We start from the raw sequence: 22,381 nt of genomic DNA on the forward strand, positions 1-22,381 counted from the left end.
CCGTGGACCACTGGTGGTCTGTGAGGTCTGAAAGGTTGGTGACTGCTGTCCTATTGTAGGTGGGGGAATTGAAGGAGGAGATGAAGGTTTATCCAATATTATTTAGAGGGCTCAAAGATAGTCTTAAAAATCCATTTTTCAATATTAATTATTGGTACTGTTATAATAATCTCATTATTTAACAGGAAAGGATTAAAGGGAAGACTAGATAATATAGGCATGCCATTTATACAGCTTTGCTAATTTCACACTCTCCAAGTCTGTTCCCACTGATCACTGGGAGAAGGTACTAGACAAAGGCAATTTGGACACATGCCCAGTAAGGTCTAAGTGATATAGGAAAGTGCTTTCCCATCAATCACACTTGGGAACAGGTAATTGGCCAGAATAGGCATGACCACTGCAGGTTAAATATAAAACCTGAATATTTAAACTTCTGAACAAAGGGAATTCACTTTGGCTCTCTTGGCTTTTGCCTCTCCTGTTTGCCTGTGCTCCTGTTGCAGGGGCACACTCCCCAGCATTCTCCCATGTGGCTCGTGGCTCACAGCCATGTGGGATCCACACAATGGACAGAATCTGGACTGAATGCAATGGACCCAGCTCCAACATGAAAGGGACACTCTGGGGTTCCTTTTGGCTCTACTGGAACCCCAGCAGCACCTTTCTTAGGAGAATTCATAACCCAAGAAATATAATTCCATGCCAATAAAACCTATTCATTTTCCTGTATGAATCCTAGAAAATTCTTTTTCTAAAGGTATTATAAGACTCCACTCCCATGATCAAGGGAGGAATTTGATTCTCTGGTAAAACTTTTTTCTCTAGCACATCTTTTCTTTCCTTTTTTTAAAGAACTATGTTTTAGCTTGTTTATTTTTTAAAACTCACACAAAGATATGTTTTTATTGATTTTTAGAGAGAGAGGAAGCGTGAGAGAGGGAAACATTGATGTGAGAGTATGCCTCCCATATGTGCCCCCACCAGATATCAAACTGGCAACCTAGATATGTGCCCTGACCATGAATTGAACCCACAACATTTTGATGTATGGGATGACACTCTAACCAGAGCCAGCTGGCCAGGGCTATTTTAGCTTTTTAACTAAAATACCCATCAACGAGAAATCTTTTACATCAACCTTTTTAACCTATAAAAATGTCATGCAAACAAACTACAAAATATATCAATATAGAATGAAAATACCCAATTTATTTTATGCATTTTTATTTAATAAATAACTTCAGTAAACAGCATTGTAAAAAGTGAACTGTTAAAATTAAAAGACACTTAAAATAAGAATGTGACCAGTATGAAACAAAATGGGCAACTCAAACAGTGAGGAGGAAATGTACAGTGGTCTGTTATACAGCACTAACTGAAAGTATGACTGGCACAGTGACAGCTGTTGCTTAAGCCATAGCACAACTTCACATGTTCATTATAAAGGCAAATTTACAGCTACTAACTAAAGTACTAATTAAAAAAGTCTTACCTCAAAATTGTAAATATGTTAAATGATTAGAAGTGGTGATAAAAAGCACCAGGCTTTAAACAAAATAAAATAACCCAAAAGTTACCAATTCAAAAAATACTATGTAAATTAAGGCCTTTGGGTAAATAATGATAAATTAAGGACTTTTTGCAGAAAAATTTCCAACATTTTTATCCAAGCCTTGAATTTATAGAGAAGGCATGAAAGTTCCAAGAATTAAGTAATTCTTAAAATGGCACACAGATTTTCAGGCTGTTTTTCCCCATCCTAACTGACATTTTCCCATGTTTGTATATCAAACATTTTAAAACTATTTTACACAACTAACTCCTAATATATTCATTCATCTTTCAGATATGTCATCAATCATGTCTAATAGGGAAATAGCAAAATAAATTTAAAGTAATTTCTAAGCCAGCTAGTAAGATGATTACTTGGGGTTTTTTTTTTATAACTGAAAACTGACATATCTGTAAAGTTAAAAATCAGTTTGAATACTTGATTAAAAGAAACTCTCAGCATACTCACTACTTTAACTACTGTCCTTTCAATCATTCTAGAAATAGCACTTAATCAAGTAAGAGCTTGATTTCAATAGTCCAGGAAGAAAAGGTAAAAAAGGCACAACGTGACCTTAGCTGACAAGGATAACTCTCCTGTCTCAAGTATTATGTCAGTCCCTGGCATTGATTATAATATTATTTTCAAAATACCAAAAAACATTTTTTAATTATACATATTATACATTTTCAAAACCTACACGAGTAAAATCCATGGAGACAATTCCCTAAAGCTACCTTCCTCTGTGACTATGAAATTCGCTATTTTGCATTCAATGTTGTAAAATTGGTATAGGTACTGCTCATTTTCCCTCATACTTCGGATTGACAACAGTTGTCACGGCACTCTTATAAATAGGATTTTCACCCTAAAAAAAAAAAAGTGAGAAAAATGATCAGTTACTCTACTAAAATAATGTAATATTATTTTATAAAACAATATAAGCTATAAGGTCAATATAAGGTCATTTTCAGAAGTTGTTTCCATTTTATTGATCCAAATAGCACATGAAAATTTTTAAAAAGGTACAAATAAAAATTTATGCAAATGTGTAAAGTGAAAACTTTGCTGTACAGATCTAAAGGTGTACCTAGGAACTGGCATTATTTCATTCCCGAGTCCATTCTTTACTGGAGTTGACTGGAGAATGTCCTCCATAGTAGAGAATGTGCTGTTATGGTTTCTCTTTTAGTAGTTTTGAATGCCTTTTCAAAGAATTAACTCTTTTGCCATCAACAGCCTAATTCTTAACCCTTTATTGTGCACAGAAGGTGCTTGATAATTAATAGGAGTCCTTGGCTTTAATTTTTGTGAGGAAGGGGAATTGTTCTCCTGAGGTTATTCCAAAAGTGTTACTGATTTAGAGAGTTCTGGGGTAAGGTTGTCAGTGTCACTGAGGGTGCTGAGCCTCCACCAAGTCACCACATTGCCAAATTTGCTAAAATGGTAACAAACATAATTACCATTCTTCAGAAGATAATTGTTATTCTTCAATATTGTACTGGTGAACTGTCTTAATTTTATTGTAATAGTATATTTTAATAAGGAGTAATGAAATTAAGTCTAGTAAACAAGTCAAAGCCATAAATACAAAAGATCTTTCAAGATCCAAAAATAAGTTTAGTGATGTTTTAAGCAGAAAAATAACTAAGAAAAAAATGTAAAAAAAACAAAAACAAAAAGGAAAAGAAAAACATTCATGATGGCCAGGGCAGCTCAGGTTAAGAAAAATAAAAAGGAAAATAATGTACAATCTCACACTACCATTTTCTTAAGAAAGTCTCATGCTATCTGATACATTCAAATATCTGCTATAGCAAGCATTTCTTTTTTCTCCTGTTCTTACAAACTCAAGTAGACTTGAAAGCTGAGAAATACAGGCAAATAATCAGAGAAAATTACAACAGACATTTCACAATGGAGATAGGAAATTGGAACCTCACAACTACATTCTTAAGTTATAAAACACAAATAAGTTACACTTATCTTCCTATCTGCATGTAATACTACCCATTCTTTCAAATATGCTGGGAAAATAAATAACCATTTATTTAAGTTTATCCTATATAATAAAAGCCTAATATGCTAAGTGTCCAGTCAACCAATCAAAGCGTAATATGCTAATGATATGCTAAGGCCACTCAACTGCTTGCTCTGATGTGCACTGACCATCAGGGGGCATAGTCAACTGGTCAACCAGTTGCTATGACATGCACTGACCACCAGGGGGCAGACTGTTGACCGGTTGACCAGTTGCTATGACATGCACAGACCACCAGGGGGGCAGACATTCTGACTGGTAGGTTAGCTTGCTGCTAGGGTCCAGCTGATCAGGACTGAGCAAGACAGGCCAGGCACGCCTTAGAGCAGGGGTGGGCAAACTTTTTGACTCGAGGGCCACAATGGGTTCTTAAACTGGACCGGAGGGCCGGAACAAAAGCATGGATGGAGTGTTTGTGTGAACTAATATAAATTCAAAGTAAAGGAGCGGAGGGGAGAGCAAGAGAACCGGATAGAACAGCCGGATCCGGACCGCAGGCCGTAGTTTGCCCAAGGCTGCCCTAGAGCCTCCCTGCAGTCCCTCCCGGGGCCCTGATCGTGCACTGGCGGCGTCCCTCAGCCTGGCCTGTACCCTCTTACAATCCGGGACTCCTCAGGGGATGTTGGAGAGCTGGTTTCGGCCCGATCCCACAGGCCAGGCCAAGGGACCCCACTGGTGCACTGGTACTCTAGTTTAAAATAAGTGCATTAGGTAAATTTAATATTTAATACTTCACAATTGTAAAGGAGGTACAAAAACAAAACAATACAAAACAAAAAAACCCAGGAAACAAAAAACAAAAGAGGAAAAAAAACTTGTTGTTACTGATGAGCCCAAAATGAAATTTATATAGCAGACCTTACCTCTGGAGAAAAGTGTGCCTTTTCATATACACAAACATTTATATTTATTATTTCAAAGTCCATTCAAACAAAAATTCAACATGCAAGGTTAGAGGTAAACTGAAACTAATCTACATTAGACATCATTTTAAATGGAGGTAAACTAAAATAATTCAGATTAGTTTTCATTGTTCAGAATGCAACCCCACCCCTATCCCAACAAAAATGCAAAGCCTATTTAAATCAAAAGAATAGGGTTATATTCAGTAAAATTTCATCTTTGTGCGCACTCTAGAATAGCTGACAGGGGCAGCTACAGAATTACCCCTATAAAATATATTAGATTTACAATGCACAACTGTGGATGATTAGGAATGCATTTACATTAACACCAGAGGAGGACAGACGAGACAATTTTTGAAATCACCTTAACAATTATAAAGTTAATAATTTGATTTTTCTAATGTCCCTACATGAGTCTTATGTGTTAAAATAATTACAGTGGCTGCCCATTATCCAAAATACATTAATAACATAATTGATTAGCAAACTTTGGTCCCATATCAGAAACGTTCTTTACAAGCCTTGACTTATTTTAATTTCTATTTTTTATTTATACTTTAATTTTTCTTGAGAAAACAACTCAAAATAATTTATAACCTCACACTACCATTTCTGTTAGTTTGTCTGGATTTCACTAATGAATAAAGACATTTTTACTTTTGCTTCTTGAATTATCCAAAATGCTATTTTCGCTGAAAAAAATAACATTTTAGCCAAAAATTAAGTTAGCAATTCAGACATTAAGTTTCACTAATATTGATAATTTTCTTCAAAGTACAACTTAACATACAGCAAAGGTGAGAATTTCACCTTTTGGTAGGACATATAGAATTTTCTCTTCTATGAGAAGTAATCATATGAAATTGTCAATATTTGACTGTTTTTGACCTAACAAAAAAAAGGAAGGAAAGAAGGAAGGGAGGGAGGGAGGGAGGAAGGAACCTAAGCAACAGGTTTCTTCTAAAAATGACTTTCTGGAAAGTATTAGATAAGAAAAATGTGACAAGTCTCAGACTAATATGAAAACGGACCAACGTGTCCATATATGAATCTGACTATAATTTGCTGCCATCAAATTTAACTTTGTCATTTCAAAAGTTTTAAAATCTGCTTTGAAATATAAGAAAAATCAGACCAGTAATGGTTTCTATTATTGATACTTCCTTTATGTTTTTAAACATTCTTATATTAATATCTTACTTATTATTATTTCATAAGAAAAACTACAGTGTTGGTTTCAATGTAATAAAGTGCTTTCCACATTACTATGTTTGCCCAACACAGTAGTGTTACCCTAAGTTACAACAAATGTCAAAAAGCTTAATAATTCTCAAAAAAAAAAACACACCAAAACCTTAATAATTCTCTATAAAGAGTGATCTACCTCTTCTTAACCAGGTAATAGTCTCCTGAAGAGTATGTGATTGATACCAGTACAATGTAGTGTATACCATGACCTGGACCCCAAATGCCTGGGTTTGAGTCTCAGCTCTTCCACTAACCAGACATGAACCTGGGTCAAGTTACCTAATTCTTTTTGTGCCTTGGTTTCCTCACGTGTGAAATAAAAATAGATGGGAAAGGAAAGAAGATTTCTGGATAACTGGTCAGGAGAATCTGTTCTAATCACAATGTTTTTATCACAGAGTTTTATGTTAGAAGCATTTCATGAAAATTCAGATATAAGGAAGAATCCACTACTGATAAGAGACGATTAATTTGTCATCCAGGTATAACATAGACTCATCAAAATAACTGGTCCTAGCTTAGAGGATAAGCAAACCTTATCTTATCTAATAAAAGAGTAATATGCAAATTAACCATCACTCCGACACAAAGATGGCAGCACCCAGTCCTCTCAGCCCTACTGAAGTCCTCCAGTCCTGGGGGGCAGCCTCTGAGAGCAAGGCCTGCTTGGCCATCACCGCGGCAACCCGGGAGCGGCCAAGCGGACCCTGTAGACAGCAGAGAACCATGGGGAGCGGGCCTAAGTCGTCAGTAGGACATCCCCTGAGGGCTCCCGGATTGGAGAGGGTGCAGGTCAGGCTGAGGGCCCCCCCCCGCCCCCATGCACGAATTTCATGCACTGGGCCTCTAGTTATAACTATAAAATTTTCTAAGTTTTAATTAAAACTGTGATAGGACTTTTTCTCTTTAAAGTCTTTGTTAGTTTTTTTTTATGAAGTACAATATTAGATTTAAATATTAGACTCATTCAAAAATTAACAAGAAACATATATAAGACCTTTATAAATAGAAGGTCTTATGGTTATTAATAGAATTTCAATTTATAATCAAGAATGAAGAATCTCAAAATAGTTCTAGAACAAACAATGTTATGCCAGGTTACGTCCATTTTTTTCTATTTTCCAATTTAGATATCACATTCATTTTTCACTATTTTACCCTAAAACATGCATATGATAAATAATCACTTCCAAAGTATTGGTCTGTAATGAGGATTATAACTGACATGCTGATATCATATCAGCTAAAAACAATCACATTACACAACAGACATTATTACTGACTCCTTGTTAAAGATATGAAAAACTAAAGTGCTAGAAAGTGAGGAACTCACAGCTATTCTACTTACTGGAAGAGCTGGGATTTCACCCTACTCAGTCTGACCACAAAGCACATTCTCTTTTCACAACACAGCTGCTGCTTCTAGCCCATATTTTAAAGCCCTTCTAAACACTAACTCTAAATTAATACACACACACACAAAAAGCCATAGTATAGTCATATAAATAAAGCCAGACTTGTAAAAAATAGCAATAGTGATAAAGGGCACACAGTGCAATCAAAAAGAATAAAAGTTCACATGCAAAGACAGAAAATGAAAGAAAATACGAACGGCAACTTAGAGACCAGCTTTATGTCCATAGTTTGGATTCTTGAAATTATTAATAGGACTCTTGTAAATCGGATTTTCTTGCTAAAGTAAAAGAAATAGTTTCTAATGATTTCATCAGAAAAAAATGACATGTGTAGTGTTTAAACACTATAAAGGAGAATTTTTACTATTTTGCTAACTTTACTATTTTTATACTTCTGAAATTATTTTTTTAAAACCCCAGCAAATTGTACTATAATGCAAATGACTAAAGTTCATTTATAATTTAAAAATACTGAAAATTGTCATAGCCTTCCTTTATCAAAAGACAAATACACAAGTGCCAACATCTGGCCACCCCACCTCTGACTCCAAATTTCAAAGCCAACGCTAGCACAAACTTTCAGCCACTAACAGCTTTCAAAAGTTTTTATAAAGCAAGGTTTATTGAGTTATAATTTGCAGAGGGTAAATTTATCTCTTTTAAAGTACAGGTTCATTAATTCTCAAATGCATAAACATACCCACAATTAAGGTCATCCCAAGAAGATCCCTCATGACCCTTACCCCCACTCCAACCCCTGGAAAACACAGATCTGCTCTCTGCCCCTATAGTTTTGCCTTTTCCAGAATGTCATATAAATAGAATCATACAGTATATAGCCTTTTGAGTCTGGCTGCTTTCTACTTAAGGTTCTTTGTTAAAAGAGAGAGAGAGAGAGAGAGAGAGAGAGAGAGAGAGAGAGAGAGAGAGAGAGAGAGAATCTTTCCATTGTATAGGATTCTAATTTACATGAGATGAAAAGGCAGAATAGATTTAAGACCAAAATTTTAAGGAAGTAAAAATAATGACCACAGTAACCAGAAGATACATTCGTATTTTATTTTAATGGAATATATTTAAGATGTTTTGCTTTTTTACTAAATGTAAGTTCTCTGAGTAATTAACTTATGGAGGAATAAAACACTTAGTGAGGGCTTTAATAATCAGTTTTAGATTTAATAAACAAGTCTCAGAAGTATTACTCTATGACTGACCTTACTTTTTAGGTGTTTTGCAACTTACCGTGTCCCATTTGGCATTCATCTTTTCCTTTTCAAATTTGGCAAATTCCCTTCTGTCGTGAATTATCATTAAAAGTTTCCAAATTAGCAGCAATGCAAGACCAATCAGAACAATTCCAGCAACCACACCAGCTACAATTGGAATGATGTCTGGACCAGTGGGACACTCTATAAAGTATGAAGAAAAGACTGAGTACACCAGCGATTAGAGAGTGTAGAATAAAGCCAAAACTACAAAGAACTGGGCAGTCTCCTATAAAAAGAATGCAGATTATCCCAAGAATCTATAAAAAAGACTCTAGAACAAACGAGTTGACAAGGCCCCAGGATACATGATTAATAAACAACAAATCATTATGTATTTCTGTATGTTATTTAGAAATTTACTTTTACATATTAGAAATTGAATTTTAGAATAGTATCCTCTACAATAGATTTAAAAGTCATAAATCCAACAAAATGTGTGCAACAAAGCATTTGCTAAACATTACTAAACACTGATGAAAGAAATTATTCCATGTTCGTGGATTGGAAGACACAACATTGTTAAAATACCAATTTTCCTCTAACTTGATCAATGCAATACCAATCAAAATCCTGGCAATACTTATATAGATACTAGAGGCCCGGTGCATGAAATTCATGCACTCGGGAAGAGGGGGAGCCCTCAGGGGATATTTGACGGCTTAGTGCTGCCGTGGAGGTGGGAGATGTTTCCGCCACCCCCATTGAACTTGCCAGCCGTGAACCCAGCTTCTGGCTGAGCGATGCTCCCCCTATGGGAGCGCACTGAGCACCAGGGGGCAGGTCCTGCATTGAGTGTCTGCCCCTGGTGGTCAGTGCGCATCATAGCGGCTAGTCATTCTGCCGTTCAGTCTATTTGCATATTAGCCTTTTATTACATAGGACTAGAGGTCCAGTGCATGAATTCGTGCACTGGCGGGGTCTGACCGGCCCACCCCGATTGGGGCTGATCCGGCTGGGCAGGCCAGGGGGAGGGGCTGTGGGCGGTTGGCTGGCCCTGCCCCCGATCGGGGTGGGGGCTAATAGGGGGCGGGGCCAGCCAGGGGGAGGGGCCTCAGGTGACTGGCTGGCCCCTTGGTCGAATTCCCGGTCGAACTCCCAGTTGAGGGGACAATTTGCATATTAGCCTTTTATTATACAGGATCAGCAAGTTACCTCTAAAATTTACAAAAAAGGCAGAGAACTAGGAAAATATTACAAAAACACTTGTCAACTCACTTTTTTAGAGCCTTTTTTATAGATTCTTTGGGATAATCTACATTCACTTTTGGAAAAGAACAAAGTTGGACAACTCACAATACCAGACTTCAAGAGTAGTATAAAGTGACAGTAATTGAGACAGTGTAATATTAGCTAAAGACAGTTGCATAGATTATTGAAATACATTCAGAAATAGGCCCACACATCTAAATTTATCTCATTTTTAACAAAGGTTAAGATAGGTCAATCTTTTCTACAAATGGTGCTAGAACTACTGGACATTCATATGCAAAAAACTAAAACCTCACTCTATATACTAAGATTAACTCAAAAGGGGTATAGACCAAAACAAAAAAGCAAAGCTATAGAACTTCTAGAAGAACACACAGGATAAAAATCCTTATGAACTTGAGTTCTCAGATTAAATAACAAAAGCAAGATATATGAAAGAAAAACTTGGTAAATTGTAGTTCAATTAAAATTAAAGCTTCTGGTCTTAAAAAAAAAAATAAAATAACCCTGTTAAGCAAAATGAGAAGACAAGAGGGAAAGACTGGGAGACACTACTATAAAACACAAATATGAAAGGGCAAGATAGTACAATCTTTTAAAACCAGTTTGGCTCTTCCTTATAAACATATACATAACATATGTCTCCCAAATCCATTCCTAATATTTATCCAAGAGAAATGAAAACTTATATTCCCACAAAAAACCAAAGACATTTTTTAAATGTATAGAAACACCAAGAAATACTTTATCTTCTGAGAAGCTGAATAAACTCATACTTTATAATATCCCTTAACAAATTATCTTTTTCAGTGTCCCAGTCTATTTCAAGTTCAAAGTTAGATATCATCAATAATGAGATAACGCTTATTGAGTACCTACTAAATGCCCTAAGTGACGAGCATTGCGCCAATGTGGATTATTGCACTTAATCTTCAAACTCTTCACTCATAAAACTTAAAACTTGCCTTCTCTTTTCCTCATTTCTTATATAGTTAATTAAATACTCTTTTAAACTTTGAGATAAAAAAATGTCCCAACTTGAACCTAAAATAATAAAGCTGGAAGCCATTCCTGGATTTTAGAGAAACTGCCAGTAAGCCTACATAGTAAAAACAAGACATAAAAGGAAATGAAAGGCATTTTCAAATGATCAGATTTCTACCTGGAGTCTCTACAACGTGTACAATGGCCTCATTGTTCCCATTCACTGAATATGTGAAATAGAACCAGCAATCGTCAACATCCTTCTCCTTACAGTGGGACAGGGGATCCACCTGGCCTGGCTGGGGTAATTTGTCCCGACTTTCAACCTTGGTAATGTTAAAATGGGAACATTCCTGTGCACATGTGTCTTTCTTTTCTCCTTTATTGAAGGCTCTGCACTGAACACATTCTCTGTTAAAACACAAATTGTTACATTTAACCTTTATTATTTAAAATATTTGCTTAAAGATTATTTTGTGAGCTAGACTCAAAATCTGACCAAATTAAACCAAGAGCTATGAAAGATTTGAATAAAAGAAGAGGCATATGACATTTGTCAATGAGAAACTAAATATAAAGATGCTAGTTTCCCAAGTGAAACTATAATTTATTACAGTTCAAACTAAAATACCGAAAAAGAAATAAAATAGTAAAATAAAATTAGCCCTATCAGATATTAAATATATAACATAAAACCAAAGGAACTTAAACTATGTGTTGTTGATTCAATAACAGTTCTTCAAGGGCAAAACCTTCAATTGTGCTTAGTCAAAAGATGGTAATTAAGCAATTGGTAATGCTAATTTACCAACAGTCACCACATAGATTTGATTAGATAGCAAATTCAGATCAAAATAACAGTACCACCCTTAGATGACACATTTCAACATAATGTGACAAACACTAGCTATTGAGAAAGAATATTTAAGATTTAAAGGCTGGCTTCTATGTGGCAGAAACTTTATTTACAGTGTAAGTTACTATAGGTACTGTTCTGGATTTAGGGGTAATAGTAACAAACAGTAAATATCAACTATTTCAAGTAATTAGGAATACTTACTTATGCTCAGCACAGACGCCAAGGCAGGTCTGACACATCTCACAAGTTGGCCCTTGAAACTTGGGATCCGTGCATTTACAGGCGCCGCACTCACAGACGCCCCGGCCATTGCAGATCTGTCCGTTTGTGGCCATGCATGAAGTCGTGTCCAGAGAGCAGTCACACGCACTGCCCGTGTAGTTGGGATTGCATTCACACACACGACACTTGCAAACACCATTTCCTGAAATTAAAAATATCATTTCTCTTAACAATGGTAAAACATAAAAATCAGAGCATTGATTTAAAAGCAAAAATAAGCAATAATGCCTAAGAAAGTGTATGTAAAGGATGAACTGGTTCTCAATGCTGTCCTTTTTTATTTATTCACCAAGCATACTTGAACTTTTTTATTATATTAGATGGGGATCACATTTTATAATCATTTTTCTGACCCCCTTTCTCACCTCCACAAATTAAGCCATTGGATCTATCACAGTTGAAATTATCACACTCGCAGAATTTGCCAGAATAAATTTCGTTTGTATTATCCCTCTTCCTACAAACACACTGTCCACAGACACACTCTCCGTTGTTACTACAGATTTCTGAACTGTTTTCTTTCCTGCAATAGGCATCCATATCTTCACTGTTAACTTCATCTGTGCTACATTCACAATGTCTGCCAACACGTCCCTCATTGCACCTGAAGAAAGAGTCCAAAATTTCAATTACATAAAAGAAATAACAAGTTAAGCTGTGAGAAAGAATGGGAGAGGAAATAAGACTGTGAACAATATCTTTAAGTTATAATTATATTAGATGGGAGTGTTTGTGTACCCAAAAATGTACATATGCACACACACCAGCCATTCAGGTGTCTAGGAAAAAAACCTTTCTTCAGGAGAGTAACCATTTTAACTAAGATGAAAATATAATCTAGCAATAAACAGGTGAATAAAACATTTAGGAACAGCCGAAACCGGTTTGGCTCAGTGGATAGAGCGTCGGCCTGCGGACTGAGGGGTCCCAGGTTCGATTCCGGTCAAGGGCACGTACCTTGGTTGCGGGCACATCCCCAGTAGGAGGTGTGCAGGAGGCAGCTGATCGATGTTTCTCTCTCATCGATGTTTCTAGCTCTCTATCCCTCTCCCTTCCTCTCTGTAAACTATCAATAAAATATATTAAAAAAAAAAAAAAACATTTAGGAACAGGATAAATTTATTTTTAAAGGGTATGTTTTCAAATGATACCTTATTACATTTGCTATTATAGGTGAAGTAACTCTAAATTTAAAGCCACAAGTCCTACTGTTAATCTAAAAAAGTACAATAAACACACTATAAAAGTATAATAAACACACTATAAAAGTGCATGGAAGTTGAAAAAAAACACTGAGCTTATCACTTGAACATACTATTTAAAAATAAATATAGCCCTAACCGGTTTGGCTCAGTGGATAGAGCGTCGGCCTGCGGACTGAAGGGTCCCGGGTTCGATTCCGGTCAAGGGCATGTACCTGGGTTGCGGGCACATCCCCAGTAGGGGGCGTGCAGGAGGCAGCTGATCGATGTCTCTCTCTCATCGATGTTTCTAACTCTCTATCCCTCTCTCTTCCTCTCTGTAAAAAATCAATAAAATATATTTAAAAAAATAAATAAATAAATAAATAAATATATCCTATGGGTCCAGACTTTTCAGACACACTGTATATTTTTAAAACACCTAATGCTTATAGACACTGAATACACTAATTCTGAATCTGGTAAATATAAAATAAAGGGAAGGAAGGCAAAACATTTTCAAGGTAATTTTTTTAGTTAAAGGATTATTTTACTAAAAATGGTCTATATGTCTCATGATATGTACATGAAAAATAAAAATATAACATTTTAATTGCTATTTAAAATTGATAGTTAATAACTGATGATGAAATAAATTTATTTTTTTTCTCATGATTAAAACCCTTGCGAGCCCATTTGGAGCTGACATTTAATCAAAATACTCTCCCTTCCTCCTATGACTTTTTTAGAGGGAATACAAAGTATTTTAATTTTAACTTTTAATTAAAAAGCAACCTGAGTGTAAAAATAAATTTTAAAATAATATGATTAAAGTTTATTTGATTCAAAGTTCTGAAGTACTGTTTTCTCTTTAATTTTGTAAACCGTATCCTTTCATTTACTTATTTTTTTGTTGTTGTTAATTCTCACCCAAGGATATTTTTCCACTGATTTTTAGAGAGTGTGGAAGTGAGGGGGAGAGACAGAGAGAGAGAAATATCGATGTGAGACAAACACATTGATTGGTTGCCTCCTGCATGTGCCCTGACCAGGGTCGGGGATTGAGCCTGCAACTTAGGTAGTACATGCCTTTAATAAGGATCAAACTCAGGACCCTTCAGTCCATAGGCTGATGCTCTATCCACTGTGCCAAACCAACTAGGGCCAAATATATTCATTTTTAAAAAATTATTCCAACAATGCAGAAGTATATGTAGTACAAGGTGACCATCCTTTACTGCTTCCTAATTCCATTTCCCAGATAAAATCACCATTATAAATTTGGTATATTTTTCCAAAACATCTTTATAAACATATTTATATAAGCTTATTTAGCTCTAGAAAACTCAGATTGCTATTATAGGAGAGAAAATCCAAATGCTACCTTAACAGTTTGTTATAAATATATCTTGGATGGCTATAAAAGCTTTTATTTTAAAGAGCTGTCTTAAGAAAAAAGGAAGAACTTTCTGTAAATAGTACACACAAGATCATAAAACTAATCTTGTGGTAAGCAACAGTGATTGGAACAAAACATTTATTTGTTCCATATAGAGAGCTTTATTCTGGTTGTCCCAAAACATAGCCTGCCTATATGTTTCCAACACAGTCAATACTTCTCCAATCACTTCCAGCTTACCTGCAAGCTCCACACTCAAACGTTCCATTCCCTTCGTGACACTTTGGACTGCTAGGGATGCCTTCACTTTGGCAGTCACACTCACAGATGAACTGAAGAATAATCTCTACTTCTTCAGTGAAGCCCAGAGGTTTAATTTTAATGGTTTCAGAATTCTTATTTGGACATTTATTTGAAGTTATGCTAATTTCAAATTGAACCTTAAAGGAAAAAAACAAGATTAAGTTTTAAGTTAACAACTAAGCAATTTAAATCTACTAAAAAATATTGTAAAAAGCTCTTCATTTCTTTTATTCTCAAATTACAAACTAGATTGCTTATATAAAACAGCAATTTTTTTCTTTTCTTCAGAAAATGTTTATACAACCTACCTCATCTCCAATGGAAATATTAGAGCATTTTCTTCCATTTTCCCCTGTTCCATTCACCCCATTTTTGCAGTAAGATTTATAACTTATTGTTACTCCTTCAGGCAATTTGCTGTTTTCCAAAATTACTTCTGAGGAAAGGGACTAAAGCAAAGACTAATTACACATAGGAAAGGCAAACAAAATGCTACTATAAGTTGAATGCATAAAACCAATGGGTCCATTAAGAAAACAGTATCCTATATAATAAAAGCCTAATATGCTAAGTGTCCGGTCATCCGTTCAACCAATCAAGCCATAATACACTAATGATATGCTAAGGCCGCTCAACTGCTCGCTATGATGTGCACTGACCAATAGGGGACAGTCGACTGGTTGACCAGTCGCTATGATGTGTACTGACCACCAGGGGGCAGATGCTCCAACTGGTAGGTTAACTTGTTGCTGGGTCCGGCTGATTGCTGATCAGACTGAGCAAGATGGGCCAGACACACTCTGGAGCCCACCCATGGTCCCTCCCCAGCTGGTCAACCTCCTGCGTCCCTCCCCAGCCCTGACTGTGCACCAGGGGGATCCCTCAGCCTGGCCTGTGCCCCCTTGCAATCTGGGACCACTCGGTGAATGTTGGAGATCCAGTTTCGGCCCAATCCCGCAGGCCAGGACAAGGGACCCCACTGGTGCACGAATCCGTGCACCGGGTCTCTAGGCATTTAAATAAAATGTTTGAAGCTAAATCCTGGGTGCCTAGAAAACACAGAACCTAGAGAAACCGGTTCTAATTAATAAGGACCAATTCTTCAAAATAATGTACATGGCTGAAAAGTAAGAGTATTTGTGCTTTAATTACTAAGTTACAATATTAATAATCATATAGCACAGAAACTAGATATTAATTATGAGGACTCCTAAGAACTCAGAACCAAAATTTTCTTTCCCCATTGTCAATATGACCCTATGACTTCATCTAACATGGGACTAAGGTAAACAATCTACTACATAGTCTGAGAACAAATTTTGTTAGAAATGATGGTAGCTCTGGCCAAAAAAAAACCAAAAAACACCACAGACACAAAAACACAAAACAACAACAACAAACAAACAAAAAACACCAATAGCTCCAAGTAAAAAGGATTCAAACCAGTGATTTTTTTAGAATATGAGAATGCTCAGGACAAATGCAAAAGGCTGCAGCAGCAAGCTATAGCTTGTACACATTCCTGCACGGATGGGAATTTATGCTATTAAGATGGAGAACTATAGACAAGACATGAAACCATTAGAATCTTAAAAATGTATGAAAAAACCTCTTTTTGAGTAGGGTCTTCCTAAAACATTTTGGGAACCCCTGACATGAACTAAAAAAATATATTTTAAAAATATCTAAAATTCAATCTGTCAAGGGAAGAAGAGGAGTAGAGATAATATATACAGCACACAATGATTACCGTAATGTTACAAATGCCTTCAGATTACGTAAATGATCATTAAGTATTGGTTATTAATCATTTTAAGTAATCTGAAGGCATTTGTAACCAATACTTGATAAGTATCACTAAAGGTACTCTAATTAAGCTATAGACAGAGCAAACAATTCCTCTTCAATTTCAATACAACTTCCTTCCGTGTGTGGGAAAAAAAATCTTATAAATCCTTTAAAATAGTTGTCATATATGTTTAAATTTTTATATATATTTTACTAGAGGCCTGGTGCACGAAATTCGTGCACGGGGGGGTGGGGGGTGGGGGGGTGGTGTCCCTCAGCCCAGCCTGCACACTATCCAATCTGGGACCCCTTGAGGGATGTCCGACTGCCGTTTAGGCCCGATCCTGCTGGCTCCCAACTGCTCGCCTGCCTACCTTCCTGATTGCCCCTAACTGCTTCTGCCTGCCAGCCTGATCACCCCCTAACCACTTCCCTGCCAGCCTGATTGATGCTTAACTGCTCCCCTGCCAGCCTGTTTGCCCCTAACTACCCTCCCCTGCAGGCCTGGTCCCCCCCCGACTGCTCTCCCCTACAGGCCTGGTCCCCCCGCAACTGCCCTCCCCTGCAGGCCTGGTCACCCCTAACTGCCCTCCCCTGCAGGCCTGGGCCTCTCCCAACTGCCTTCCCCTGTAGGCCTGATTGCCCTCAACTGCCCTCTCCTGCTGGCCTGGGTCTCTCAACTGCCTTCCCCTGTAGGCCTGATTGTCCTCAACTGCCCTCTCCTGCTGGCCTGATCGCCCACAATTGCCCTCCCCTGCCAGCCATCTTGTGGCAGCCATCTTATGTTTACATGGAGGCGGCCATCTTTGACCACATGGGGGAGGCCATCTTGTGTGTTGGAGTGATGCTCAATTTGCATATTACCTCTTTATTATATAGGATAATACTTTTTAAGAGAATGTGAGATTTTCCTCCAGATATACAGAATTTGAATTTTATGCTGTCCTCTGGGTTTTGCTATATTGTGTATGAAGTGAGTTTTATTTCTTTGAGCACAGTCCTCTCAACAGGGTACTGTTCAAATAGATCGTATTTAAAATGTACTCACATTGTATGCATCGATGATCAACTGAATTACATTGCTGGAATTTGCAGATAATGTTCCTACTGCTGACTTAGGGATCAAATTTTTCAGTTCCTGCAATTAAAAGATAAGCATATAAAATGCAAATATAGCAATTCAATCAGTAAGTAACTACTTAATACTTAATTTTAAATACCAGTGCCTAAATAATGTGGTCTAGAAGTTTGATGTTCTTTTTATCTCACATATATATTTACCTTGTAAACGGGCTGAAATTCCTCAGTAACTGCAAAAATCGTCTGAATGTTATTTTCACTTAATTTCTGGACAAGGTGAGCAATGGAAGGATAATCCTAAGAAATTAAGTAATAAAATTTAGTATGTAATTACATCCAATCAATACATTTTTAAGTCATTTTTTAAAATCAAATTGCATATATAACTGGATCACTCACAGAAGACTGCTTGAAATAACATAAGCAGTGTGTTGAAGTGGATGGTGTTATATGTTTCTACTCTTTTCTATTTATGTATGAATCAAAATTTCCATAATAAAAAGGTTTTATAAAGCAATATTATCTATGTATATTAAATGTCAGAACAAATAAATTAAGGAATTTCCAGTAATTAAACATTGTATTATCTGTCATCTAAGAAAAAGACCAAGATTCACCAAGGTTTAAATTTCTTCCAGACTAAACAATTGGCCAATCTTTATTTTTAATAGAAGCAGGGTGCCTATTTGTAAAACTCACATGTAAATAAGATAAGGAATATTAAGACTCTATTATTTGTTCATAAATAATATCAAATTTGCTAACAAATGATGCATACAAGTGAAAAGAGAAGCAGCCATTGTCCAGGCATGGAGTAAATGTGTCTAAGTAGCTCCCTTCACCCTATTGAGGCCCTTCTCTAAGTGCAAGGAAGCAAGCACGAAGCCACATCTATAGAAAGAGCAATACTAGCTTTCCTGCATATTACGTCAGGACCCATACTTACCAAATTAACAAAATCCAAACCCTTATGGACAAAAAGAGGCCACATAGTAAACCTGACAAGCTTAGGGTAGACCTACATGGTGGCCTTACAAACTCAGAGACCTAAAGTAACCACCTAGGATGGTCTAAAATTAAAGCTTTTTAACTTAAAGCAGTTTATGGCGGGTAGTCATGTCCTAGGCAGTATCTTCCCTGACAAAGGTCAATCTTTACCTTAACTGAGCCTATTGTCTTTTTTCATCTATGATAACATATCTTTGGAATGTCTAAGTAATTTTCCTTTTTCTGGACCCCTCAAAGCACAGGTACTGCTCTGTGGAGACGACAAATCCCCTCAATGTTACTGCGTTAATTGTTGACTATTAACTATCCTATATTCCCCTAAGTAAAAGAAGTGTGTCTATCATTTTACTTCTTATCCAATCCCAGAGGTTTCCTGCTTTGCTTTCTCCCACTTCCCTAATCTATCACCAATGGATTTCATGTAACCTACTTAAGTCTCCTCTTTTGATTGTAATGCATAAAATAAGGTACAAAACTGCCATTCTCCAGAGCATTATCTCAATCTGTTGAGACTTTGCTTCCTATCAATTGTTGACAGTTTGGCCCAAATAAACTCACAAAAATTCTTCACAGATTTGAATGTTTCTTATGTTAACACTCTGAAAAACCCACAAGCTTGTCACCCACACTTCTCTTAGTATTAAACACTAAAATCAACATGATTCCACTCAATGTGTAAGGAATTAAGCACTTACATAATAATGGCTCATTGTGTACATATCATTTTCCAGGTGACACTGTCCATCATTTGGTAAAACAATGCCACCAAGTTTCCCATCTCCAGCAAAGTGAAATCCAGCATCCGTAGAAAATACCAGCAGCCGTGTAACATTTCTCCATCCAATCAATGACTTAAAATGAAAAGGATTAAAATTTAAAATACTACTTACAATAATTCACATGTGCTACCATTGTATTTTAACCTTATTCTGTATTTTCTTTACCTTCCCTTTGCACAATGCTAAAACTATTCTATCTAATAAAGAAGGAATATGCAAATTGACCATCACACCGTAAAATGGCTGCGCCCACAGTGGAGGCAGGAATTCATAACACAAGATGGATGTGCTCACAGCAGAGGCAGGGATCCTGTAACGCAAGATGGCTGTACCCACAGCGGAGGCCGAGTTCCCGTAATAAGCCTTAAGGAGCCATCAGCAGGGACCTGAGCCTGTGCCCCCTGCCTGGCAGGGCTTGATGGGGGACCTCAGGTCGCGTCCCTCACCCCGGCGCTGGGGGACCTTAGGTTGCGCGCCCCGCCTGGCTCCAGACCAGGAGATCTGAGGCTGCGTGCCCCGCCCCAGCACCGAGCTGGGAAACCTCAGGCCACGCCCCCGCCTGACAGGGCTTGACAGGAGAACTCAGACCATACCCCCAGCCCAGCAGGGCTTGACGGGGGACCTCAAGGTGCGCCCCCCTGCCCTGGTTCTGGGCCGGAGGACCTGAGGCTGTGCCCCTTGGCCTGGCGGGGCTTGACAGGGGTGGAGCCAGCCAGGTCTGGATGTTGCCCAATGGGGATGGGGCTGGCTGGGTCTGGGTCTTGTGCAATTTTGAGGTGCCGTGGGTGGGCGGGGACTTAACTCTGGGTCCCACACCAGGCCCCAGACTCTGACAGGAGGAAGATTTTCATATACATTTTACTAATTTTCTTTTCTCTCTGGCACTTCTATTATAGAGAAAGGGCAAATAGCAATATTAAGATATTTCCTCTAATTAATCCCCTTTTAATGTGCATGAATTTCGTGCACCGGGCCACTAGTTCTTGTGATAAATACATAGAACCCATTGAATAAAGCTCCTCTATCCCACTGTAAAACTCTATCTTGCCTGGTTGCCCATTTATCTCAGCTGTTTTAAAAACTGTTTCTTTTAAAATCAATGTCTTACTCCCACTAGGAGGTAAGCAAACTAATTCTATGTGTGCCAGGGACCACATCTGGTTTTGCTTATCTTCTCCACTGTAGCAGCTACACAGTGATTAGCACACAGTACATGCTTCACATCATGTATTTGCTAGGGTAAATAAAAATGTCTCAGCCCGTGCTTTAAAAAATACATATATATATATATATATATATATATATATATATACACACACACACACACATATATATGTGTGTGTGTGTGTGTGTGTGTGTATATATATATATGTTGATTTCAGAGAGGAAGGGAGAGGGGGAGAAAAATAGAAACATCAATGATGAGAGAGAAACATTGAGATTGACTGCTTCCTGCACCACTCCCCTCCTTTCCCCCACTGGGGATTGAGCCTGCAAGCTGGGCATGTGCCCTGATGGGAATTGAACCGTGACCTCCTGGTTCATAGGTCAATGCTTACTGAGCCCTGCTGGTCGGGCTCAGCCATGTCTTTACTTTACCTTTCTGATGCTGTCTGTTCCCTTCCATCCTCTATCCTTGCTTTATCTTCTACAGCATATACCTCCTTTATGGGCCTTCCATATTAGGCCTTCCTTTTTTAAGCACAGAAAAAAATAATCTCTAAAGACTTCCCCTGCTTAATTCCATCATAACACATCATCAGTACTGTTTACTTGTTCGTTTATTTTATTCTCCACCTTATTCAACAAAGAATTTAATGTAGTCATAAAATCTTTTTCTCTCTCAGTAATTTTGTAATTATGTTTGTCTAAATTTATTCAATACATCTGTTTATGTCCTCATAAGACTATAAATTCCTTGAAGGCAGAAATTAAGTTTATTAATGCTGGCAACTCAGAGGAACATATGTCTCTTTTGCATCTAGAGTGAACAGTTACTCTCAGCATAACAATCAGAAAGACAGTAGTGGCCCTGAATATTATGGCTTGCTTTAATCCCACAAGCTGAGGCACAGTCAGGTAGCCCAGAGAATGCTCTCTCTCACCAGTGAGCTGCTAACAGGATCACAAATGAATGGCTGGAAAGAAAAGAGGTGTCAGGCTAGGCACTACCTAGATTACTCTTTCTTTCCCTTTAAAAGCAGGCTACCTTTAAATTGCAACTACCCAGAGAGAAGTCAAAAGTAACAATAATGTATTAGTTAATATCTGCTGAGTGCTTAGTGGCACTTTAGATGGATTACTATATTTAAATTTCATAATATGCCTAATGAGGTATATCTATTATTATCCCTTCTTAAGGAAAAGGAAACAACCCTCTAGAATGGCTAAGTAAATTGCCTGAGATCAGTAGTGACGGAAAAATTTGAAGTTATGTTCTATTAGTCTAAAGACTGCTCGCTTAATCACTATACCATAGTGTTATATTATCATCTTAGATATCATTAGCACCCTAGCAAAAATTGTTTGAAAAGTAACCATTAAGAAACATCTGGAATCAAGGAGGAACTTCTAGGGAATAGGAGTAGTACAAGAAAAAAAGGGGAGAAATAATACAATAGTAGATACTTAAGACAAATATAACCTAAGTGCCCATCAATAGACAAAATAGATAAAAAAGCTGTGGTACATACACAATGGAATACTACTGGGACATAAAAAAGAATGAAATCCCATGAATGGACCTAGAGGATATTATACTGAATTAAATAAGTCACACAAAGAAAGACAAATACCATATGATTTCACTACCATGTGGAATCTAAAGAACAAAATATAAAAATAAACAAAATAGAAACACATTCATAGATACAAAGAACATACTGATGGTTGACAGAAGGGAAGAAAGGTGGGGGATTGGGTAGAAAAGGTAAAGGGATTAAGAAGTACAAATTGGTAGTTACAGAATAGTCACAGAGATGTAAATTACAGCATAGGGTACATAGTCAATATAGGGGATATGTAACAACTATGTATGGAGCCAGGTGGATACTTGAAATATCAGGGATCACTCTGTA

At 37.2% G+C, this 22,381-nt stretch overlaps 1 protein-coding gene across 4 annotated transcripts in view; it reads right to left on the bottom strand.

Moving 5' to 3' along the window:
* Positions 1–1,186: 1,186 nt before the first annotated feature.
* Positions 1,187–22,381, bottom strand: part of ITGB1 (integrin subunit beta 1) — a 64,667-nt gene continuing 43,472 nt past the window's right edge. For 2 of the 4 annotated variants that reach the window (XM_080657258.1, XM_080657259.1), the window contains 11 exons: positions 19,221–19,376; positions 17,719–17,814; positions 17,486–17,575; positions 14,958–15,098; positions 14,587–14,786; positions 12,132–12,370; positions 11,686–11,908; positions 10,804–11,036; positions 8,407–8,573; positions 7,362–7,442; positions 1,187–2,423 (listed from right to left, as the gene is read on the bottom strand). In XM_080657258.1, coding sequence (XP_080513384.1) covers positions 7,368–7,442; positions 8,407–8,573; positions 10,804–11,036; positions 11,686–11,908; positions 12,132–12,370; positions 14,587–14,786; positions 14,958–15,098; positions 17,486–17,575; positions 17,719–17,814; positions 19,221–19,376 — 1,620 coding nt within the window. In that variant the 3' untranslated portion in view covers positions 1,187–2,423; positions 7,362–7,367. The remainder of the gene's footprint in view (positions 2,424–7,361; positions 7,443–8,406; positions 8,574–10,803; positions 11,037–11,685; positions 11,909–12,131; positions 12,371–14,586; positions 14,787–14,957; positions 15,099–17,485; positions 17,576–17,718; positions 17,815–19,220; positions 19,377–22,381) is intronic. The other 2 variants (XM_080657261.1, XM_080657260.1) reach the window with 1 other exon arrangement.

The sequence above is a fragment of the Plecotus auritus genome, assembly GCF_963455305.1.
Source record: "Plecotus auritus genome assembly, chromosome: 1".
Taxonomy (NCBI): Eukaryota; Metazoa; Chordata; class Mammalia; order Chiroptera; family Vespertilionidae; genus Plecotus; species Plecotus auritus.